The following is a 9,764-nucleotide window of genomic DNA, read 5'->3' as shown; positions in this document are numbered from 1 at the left end:
AGGAGGTGGATCATGAAAACAACGCAAGTGAATGTGATAGACAAGCAAATAAGCCAATCAGCATTCTCTTTTAAGTGACGGACATTTTGGAGAACCAATGGTCATAATCTGCTCTTTTTTTCACTTGAAAAGCGGGTTATTGAGTTCATTTTTCTCTTTTTTCAAGGATTCAACTGAACTGGCGGAGTTGAATTAAACAAAACTACCGCCCAGTGTTTCTGTTATGTCTTCAATGCAATATCTTTTTCTATTACAAACACATGGTAACATGATGTTAAGGGTGTGTGTGGCTGTGTTCCATAGCGTCCTCTCTTAAGCCTTGATACGATTTAAGTTCGGGGATTGTGTCTGATCTCTGATCTCTGATCTGTCTGAGAACTCTGATCTACTCTGAGAATAGTCTAGACATATATATTGACAGGTGTGTTTCCGCATATACGTTTTATTTAAATGGAAGAAAATATATGTTATCTTCTCATAGACATTATGGAGATAAAAAACATAATAGTCAATCTGGGTCATCTTCTCCATTCCAAAGAGTTCGAGGAATGAGATTTAGGCCTATCTCATGTAAACGTGGAATAAGCTATTCAGAAAACGTTTTGTAATTTCTCTCAAAATTCTCCTGAAATTCATTATATATTCTGATTAAAAAATTCTAGTCTCTCTGCTTAATGGGGTAATACCTGTGGTGGTTCTCCAACAACAGGGGTGGTTCTCCAACAACCAATCAGAACAAGACGGCTTTTGATCAAGGATGGGTTGGGCTACCAACCAACCAACTGTGCCCAGAATGATCAGACAATAAAACCGTTTACCATACAGGCTAATGTTATACACTCACTATAAGTTCATCTTTTTTGCTTGATAAATCAAATTTATATTAAATTAGTTTATAATTTCAGAGTTTCCGAAATCAGTAGTTATATCACAAGCCAAAGTATCTGTTAACTCTTAATACCACTACTATATTTCAGTCTCAGCACTGGTAATATTAATCTTGCTATTAACAGAATCCATTGAACTTAAAAGAAGGAAATCCATTGAAACTGGTGCCAGTCTGTTAGTTCACCAAAGCCACAGATGGACCCTACCAGCAGTTGTGGACCTATTTGTTTTTGTTGTGCCCAGCCAAAAAATCTGAAAAGATCTGTAGTGTAAGATAACAGAAAAACTCAAGAAAATGGGGAAATAATAAATACATAAATGCAAACAAAACAAATGTGCTGTGAATTAGAATAAGCAAAGTTAAATTAACCTTGTGATGTCACGCTGACCACTGAGATTTGTTTTGTCTACCAGAGGTTCTTATGAAACTGAAGCTAGATAATTTGGTGGTTAAGTCTGGTGCAAAGGAAAAGAAAAACCATAAAGACACCCTTGACAAACAAGCCATTCACTCTGATGATAAAGAGACTAAATAGTAAAAGAGATTCACATTAATTTGATGGAATAGAGAATATAGAAATATTAATTATAAGTCTGTTGAAAAAAATGATTACATTAATGTTAAAATATGCAACTCAAGTCTACAGCTACTTATGTATGTTTTTATTTATGTCAATTTAAGCTACTTTAATTAATTTGTTTTTAAGGGACGTGGATGCTTTGCAGGTTTCTGCACAGTCTCAGTGTCCAGTCGGTCAGGCACAATGATCTTCTGGTCAGTCATATATCCTATAGCGAAATCATACATGTTCTTGAGGGGCGACAGTGGTACAGGAGAGTCGTTTAGTAATCACAAGGTTGCTAGTTCGATTCCCTGTCGAAGTGTCCTTGAGCAAGGCACTGAACCCCTAATTGCTCCTGATGTGCAGTGTGCCATCAGTGTAAAATGTGTATACATTGTAAGTCGCACATATGTAAGTCGCTTTGGATAAAAGCGTCTGCTAAATGTAAATGTGGGAAGGAGGAACGTCATGTCTGTCCCTGGCCTATGCCAAAATTGCTGATTTTACTTTATAGAAAGTTATGCAATGCATATACAGTCCTGGTCAGAATTATTGGCACCCCTGACTTTTAAATGCAGAGTTTAAAATACCTTCAGAAATAAATGCAAATGAACCAAATTTGAATAATCAGAATATTTAATAAAATGTCCAAAGCTATTGAACAACAAAGAAATTGTTTTCATGTAGTGAAATGAAAATACAGAAATAAAATGTAAGTGGGAAACAATTATTAGCACCTTTTTGATGAATTTAACTTAGTTCCTCAAACAAAATAAAAAACAAACTAGACATACTGCATATAGCGGTGAGTAATATGACGGCCGCATAAAATGAGAGAATGAGCAAGAATTAAATGAAATAACAAGACATTTTCCTTTCCAATGGATTTATTTGAATAATTACGTTTCTGGCAACAATAGACTGAAAAGTTTGTTGTACATTTTATTCTGAGTGAAATTTGAAGGAACTAAAGTTTGTGGATGTGGCCGCTATACACTGATAATGTGTGAGGCAGTACATGTGAGTTATGTTCTGTGGTTTTCTGGCCTGTCCTGAGGATTAGTATGACTTTATACCAGATATGTTCTTGTGCTAAATTTAGTTTTGAAGTTTAGTTTTGACAATTCTGCATGTATATTTAAATATAGGATTATTAGTTAAAGGCAAGAATATGTTTGAAAACAATACTAAATGTAAAGTAACTGCTACATAGAGGCATACAAGTTTTGACATTTATAACATCATCGGGGTCCAAGCAGAATGTGCGAACGGCCCCAAGTAGCAAAAAGTTGAATGATTAGGGACAAAAAAACCTTCTATTCCAATCACCATGTGGGGCTATAACCATCGCCAAGGTTCATGTGGATTGGTGAAGTCAAAGTTTATGATATCACTGACTAAAACTTTGTGAAAAAAGATGAAGATGAAGAAGAAAACTTTGACAAATACTATATGACCTCCTGCCTGCCCTTTAAGACTCACCTGTGCTTAATTTGCAGCGTTCACGTGATTCAATGTAACCAATGAGTGATGTTATCGCTGCATATAAAGGGTCTGATTGTTTCCAGTTTCTTTTGCACAATGGCGAAGACAAGAGAGCTCTCTGACAGCCAGGGGCGTATCTACAGGAAATAGCGCCTATGGCAAGCACTGAAATTTCACCTCTGTCCAAACATTTGACACCCATCTTTTAGATAACTTTACCATAATATCTGCTCAAAAATACAAGACCCAAATACTGCCATCAAGTGCTAATGGGCGCTGGCGAGAGTTCAAACTCCCCATGGAAGAGCATCATTGGCAGGGGCGTTACTAGAAGTTGAAAACATTCAGGGCTTAGCCCAGACCTGTAATGGGGTATCCCTGTGAAAAAAAGAAACTTAATTCTGGCAGCTAAATGCACCATTTTCACATAGCTGAGACTGAAACCGTACGCCTAAAGACAGCCCATGGCATGCAGGGCCCGTCATCTGACTCACAAGGAATATTACCCCATCCATTATACCACACTGCTTGTCTACATGAAAACTATTTTTTTGCCAGGTTACAAGGACATGAGACATGAACAGTGAAGTTGAAAGAGAGGCACAAAAAGGCAAGACTAATGTTTGCAAAAACTTTCATTAATAAGCCACAGTCTGTCTGGCATAATGTTCTATGGACAGATGACACCAAAGAAGAGCTCTTTGGGAATGCAGTTTTTTTTCTTTTGTGTATAGGCAATGAAATAGGAAAAGAACACAGAACCTATTGTAGAACATGGTGGAGGTTCTACCATGCTATGGGCCTGCTTTGCTGCCTCAGGTACTGGAGGCATTGAATGTATCAAAGGAATGATGAAATCAGAAGATCGCCAAGGCATTTTAGAGTGAAATGTGTTCCACATTGTCAGAAAACTAGGTTTGAGGCAAAGGTTTTGGGGCTTTCAGCAGGACAACGACCAAAAGGACACATCCAGCAGCACAAAAGAATGGCTAAAAAGGAAAAGATGGACTGTTTTAAAGTGGCCAACAATGAATTCTGAAATTCCATTGAAAACATTTGGAGAGAGCTGAAATCTGCCATTGCAAAAAGAGCTTGAATGCATAGCAATGGAAGAGTGGCAAAAACTACCAGCAGACGGGTGCAAGAAGCTTCTAGATGGCTACAAGAGATGTTTAGAGGCTGTCAGTATTGCCAAAGGTTCTGCAACCAAATATTGTTCAACGGTGCCAATTAGTGTGTCTGGGGTACATTTTGTGTTTGTATTATTTCACTAATATGCATTTTTATTCTTTTGTTCAGTAACCCCAGGCATTTTATTTAAATATTCTGGTTATACAAAATTGGTTGATTTGCATATAGTTCTGAAGATATTCTGAATTATGTTCTTGATATTCCGTGGTGCCAACCAGTTTGACCAGGAATGTTTTGTTGTGCAAGCATGACAAATGAAGGCGTATCACTCCGGTTCTTGTAAACAAACTCCAATTCAATTCAGTTTGATCAGTTCTGAGACAAGTGACAGCAAACCTACTGCTCAGATGATGATGAAATCTCTCTGAATCTCTGAGTCTCTGAATGACAAACTGATTTCTATTTGTGTGGCTTAACTCCTTCAGTCCAAAAACACACATTTTCTGCACCTGTGGCATTGTTTATTTATGTTTCCGTTTGGTGTGCGTTCCATGTGTTTGTTTTAATTGGGACAGTTACAAATAATAACTCAGCAAATACAAATACACAAGTATTCCTTTTCTACATTACAATACATTCAGTTTTTTGTTTACCTGCGCAATGACACATGCTGACTGGTAGATGCTTCACTCTAAAGCATTGTAGGCCTACGCTGTGTATCTGACAAAGTACACTACATTTGAAGTGTTTCAAGTGCTGAAGATTTAGAAAATGCAGGCATGATTTCACCAAAGGTTTACAAGCTATGTAATACCTGACAAAGATGCAGTCTTTTGTCTCAGATATTTTTATGGAAAAAAAAACTGTTCATGACAAGTCTCCATAGCCTAGACAATGTAAAAACAAGACCACCAGAGACAAAGAAGCAATAATGCATAGAATAAATAAACAAAACTAATGTAATTAAATACAAATTAAATTCAATTGATTCAATAGCCATTTAGGAACCCTACTGGTTTGCAAATGACGTTATTGTTTTGGTTCATTTTTGACATGAATAATCTGAGCAATCTTTGTCATCATGATGGTCATGCAAATGAACCATAAGAAAGTTTTCTGAGGGTGACTACTTGACTTCCATACTGGAGTGTATTTTCTGCATGGGAAAACATATGGGGAGCTCATGCAAAAATCTAAATCCTGCCTGGCACCATCACCATCACCATACACCATCATCATCCTTGTACCATAACGGTGATGATCATCATTGCATTCACCAGACGGCTTCTTATCTCCCCCTCTTCAAAATGGGTTACGTGCGAGGTAGCAACAAGGACACACACCCCTCGATGGGGCGGAGTTTCTGCTGGATACCGATTTTCTGTTTCATGCAGTTGCTGCGCTCAGTCGGACTCGGCTCTGCCACGCGAATGGCGCAACTACGGTAACCGCATAGCGTCAGTCTACAACCGCACGATTTCAGACACAGTGTCGTGTGGAGATTTTGAGCCTTTCTGTCATTAATCTTTGTAAGCTTTCAATAATTGTTTTCAGGCCTATTCAGTCTTTCATTCCTAATAGGCTACTGCATCTTATGTTCATGTCCAGACGCGCGCGTGCTGAAATGTCAGAAATAAGTAGTCAACCACAACTTTGTCAATTGCATTGTAACTGAGGGTAAGATATAATAGTTTGATGTATTTTGCTAATTTCCTTGACAGACATTAAAGTCTTGACGACGACTTTATGAAGACTGTGGGAATGTGGACAAGTTTGTAAGAAGACTGCCACGGAATCGGTAATTGCGACTGGCGAAGACATTTTCAGGAGGCTGGAACGAACGGGGCATCAACTGGCAACATCCGAGGCAAGACTAAACCAAAACTAGAGGAATACCACTCTGAAGTTAGAACGCATCAGTGGGCAAGTGCTCCAAGTGGTTCCACGAAACTGCTGGCCATTTCCAGTCTGGCAACTATTTGGAATTTAGCAAAGTGGAATGGAAATTAACTTGCAATACAGAATTGCGATTGGATCCGTTTTTGTTTTTTGAAACGGGATTTTCTTTGCAAAAACAATATTCCCGGGCTATCGTTTCATCCATTCGACGTCTGTAATTTTTTGTTTTTGTGACTGAAAACAACAGTAAGACTCGGTTTCTTTGCGTTGCTGTAAAGAAGCGTGTTCATTGTTTTGTGCCAGACTATGGATGATCAAACCCGAATCATGCAGTCGCTCGGCGGTGTCACTCTGGCTGGTCATTCGGTGCAAGGAGGTATGGCTTTGCCGCCTTCGCATGGACTCGAGGGGGCGGACGGAGATGGACGAAAACAAGACATCGGGGACATTCTGCAGCAAATCATGACCATTACTGATCAAAGCTTGGACGAAGCACAGGCAAAGTTAGTTTCACCAGTTAATTTTCATTGGCCGTAGATCCAATGAAAGTATCTGCATGTCTTGCATGTTTGAAATAAAATATCACCGCCTGTTTAATTGGTAATGAACCTTCCTATTAGTGAAATTAACTTGAGGTGCATTCTACATAGCTTTAGAACAATTCTGTTATTTGAATTGTCGCTGTTTTAGCATAGTATCAGTGCCATAAAAATATCCAAACAAGAGTCCTAGAAGTTTTGTTACAGCCTGCTATCAATGTAAGTTTATGCATGCTGCAAGCTTGGTCAGACGATCAAGAGATGCGGTGATAATTCTGGTGATGATGATAATGGTTATCATGTGGACGATTGTTAGTCTATAATAATATATATCATTTTTTTTACAAATATCCTAGTTATTGTTGTATGGGTGTGTGATGGGAATCTAGTGATGTGACAGTTGGGACTGGAATATAATCTTGTGTTTTGAACCCTCATAACTAGGTACTTCAGTAACTCTTTCTTTTTGTTTTCTTTATCATCTTTTTAATGTAAAAAGGAAACATTCCCTCAACTGTCACCGAATGAAACCGGCGCTCTTCAGCGTTCTCTGTGAGATCAAAGAGAAAACAGGTAAGTTGCAGTCCTATTTCCGCTGGGTTTTCTATGTTAAAGGTAGCGTGGAGACGGCTAGGGAGCTCTCGTTCAGACCGAGTCGTACGGCAAAACACGAGCGCGTGCTCACCGCCATCTTTGCTGTAATAGTGGCATTTTCAGTCAGGTTCCCTCTTTTGTATCCAAACATTACTGTCCATAATAAATGCGTTCCATGTTAAATCACCTACAAGAGACCGTTTGCAGAGCGCGACTGTTTATCACTGGCAGGGTTACGACTTCTTCATGTGGATACACATCAGGGAGAGGCGTATTGCTGTTGCATAGGCTACACGAGCAACGAGGGTAGAGCAGTCACAGGGAGATGCCACTCTGCAGTAAAGCCTCCCAACATAGGAAGAGAGCAAACATGACAACTTGCACAGTGGTTGCGTAAATGTAGATGGATTACAATATGTCATTCCTGTGCGGAGCCAAGATCCTGTCGCTCTGTGCAAGATTTGTTTAACATATGCACCCAACTTAATAATGCTAGCCTATCACAGACCTTTGATATCTGTTGATACAGCTTTCAATTTGACTGAAAATCACTGATTTTCTATTTGAAATTATCAACTTCTCCATATTCCCATATTACAGCTTAAACCTTCCCATTTCCAGGTAGAAAGTTGTAAAGACTGGGTCCCTCCTCATATGATAGCACATTACAGTATTGATACTTCTTTTGTAATGCTGAAATAACATGTTTGTTACATAGTGTTGTGTTGTGTTGTGGCATTGTGTATTAGTATGTATTTTAGTTTTATTGCCTGTAGTATTTATGACGGAGGAAGGTTCCTGTCAAAAGATCCAGTTATATTTGGTTTATGGAGACGAAATGTCCACTGAGGTTGTTTTGGATATAATGAATGCAAACATATATATATATATATATATATATATATATATCATAAAATCATGCAATCTCAAACCTAAATCTTTTTCAGATGTAATTGGCTAATATTGCAATAAAATCTAAGCATGATTATTTTGTAAACTGGGGAGACATTTTAAGATTCCCCTGAATCTGTGTGTGCTTGTAACTGACATATTTGTTCAGTCATAAAAAAAAATAACCAATAAGGTTTCTAATGAAAGGGTATTTGATATATTTATTAGAAAATGTCACCACAAGGTCTCTTATAAATACACAGTAGGTTCAAAGCCTTTATAAGGTCTGTCCCCGCAGAGGGGTGTAGTTTAATGTAAGCAGATTCTGTTCAACATAGGCCACCTGTCAGAAGAGCCATTGGGATTTAAGATTTCACCAACACTGGCTACATCTAGCACACCAAGATAAATAGCCAGAATTGGCTACAAGCGCTTGTGTGAACGCTGGCCTGGAAGCATGTTTAAGGCTACATATTAGGCTACATCATTGCTAAGGGTGCATGCAAGAGAGAGGCAGAGCGTTGCTTTATATTAAGAGGACTGGATAAATCTAAAAACAGATGATTTAAGCAATTGTACTCTGGCTTTAATGTGAAATGTGGTGTGGTGTAACTTTAAAAACATTATATTGTGTTTATGCTTGCAGACATAAATAAGGGGTGCATCAGGGTTTTTTTATGTAATCATTTCATAAGTTGGCAGCTAAGGCAAGTGGCAAGTAGAAGGAAGTACTGGACGGCAACATTTCAGTACTGATGTGAAGTCTGTAGTATTTTCAGCTGTTGAAGATGTAGTCTCATTAGGGGGAAATACCTTTAATTGGCCCTACATATTTCACATAGAAAATATATGAATCAGAAACGTTATGGTCTTCAGCGATTAGACATTACCACTGTCATTGCCACTGAGCTGAAGAGGTGTACGGTACTGTTTGACTGTACTCAAATGCCCAGTGTAAAAGCTCTCTTCAGGGTGGTCCATGAGTCCATTAGTGAAGTAAAACACCAAGACGGTCATGATGAAATCTCATGTCGCATGTGCACTCTTGGTGGTTATACTTGTGTGGTAGCTGTTCTCACACAACCTCGTAAATTGCACGACAGGGCTCGTTATGCAACAGTGTATGGCTGTGGATGTCATTGATAACAATCATCCATTTGTCATCCCTGTTGACAAATTGTCCCTCTTAAATGATGCTGTCAGTCAGACAGACTCCATGGACTGCTCCAGTCAGAGTCTGTTGGGCTCCAACTCAGTATTAATCACGTTCTCTTCAATCAAAGGTCCCACGTCAACGTTCCTCAAATGATCGCTGACTCAGACCTGTTCTGTAACTGCTCTTCTCCTGAAGCCATGGGCCCTATTTCCCTCAACTCAAAGCAGCATTACAAAACCATCATTTGGAATGCACTCTGTACCCTTTACAGATGATTTTAGCGGTGCAAAAGCCTCTGGGAAATTTGGCAACTTGGTCGGGGCTCATGCATCTCCCGCCTCTTGGTGCCTCCTCCGCCCCCTAAACTTTGACCTCTGTTGCTCGGAGCAGCTGAACCGAACTTGGTACTTGGAGTGTTTTCCCCCTTGATTTGGTTTCTTTTCACACAGAAAAATCATCGCAAACCAAAATGCAACATTACAAACCACGTGAGAGACTAGTGCGTTTCTCTGAGAAACATTGCTATGCAATTTAACATGAAGCATCGGCAGAGTTGGCATTTGTTCATAAACATGGTAATTATCTGGACAACATACCAGGCAACACTATACCAGCAGA

General features: G+C 39.0%; 1 protein-coding gene across 4 annotated transcripts in view; it reads left to right on the top strand.

Moving 5' to 3' along the window:
* The first annotated feature begins 5,430 nt into the window (after positions 1–5,430).
* pbx3a (pre-B-cell leukemia homeobox 3a) overlaps positions 5,431–9,764 on the top strand; it is a 48,826-nt gene continuing 44,492 nt past the window's right edge. Inside the window, exons 1-3 of one of the 4 annotated variants that reach the window (XM_031577596.1) lie at positions 5,431–5,511; positions 5,789–6,469; positions 7,005–7,078. In XM_031577596.1, coding sequence (XP_031433456.1) covers positions 6,273–6,469; positions 7,005–7,078 — 271 coding nt within the window. In that variant the 5' untranslated portion in view covers positions 5,431–5,511; positions 5,789–6,272. Of the gene's footprint in view, positions 6,470–7,004; positions 7,079–9,764 lie in introns of all 4 variants that reach the window. The other 3 variants (XM_031577594.2, XM_031577598.2, XM_031577595.2) reach the window with 3 other exon arrangements.

The sequence above is a fragment of the Clupea harengus genome, chromosome 12 (assembly GCF_900700415.2).
Source record: "Clupea harengus chromosome 12, Ch_v2.0.2, whole genome shotgun sequence".
In the NCBI taxonomy this organism is placed as follows: domain Eukaryota; kingdom Metazoa; phylum Chordata; class Actinopteri; order Clupeiformes; family Clupeidae; genus Clupea; species Clupea harengus.
Note: the sequence above shows the minus strand (reverse complement) of the source record. Positions and strands in the feature narration are given on the sequence as shown.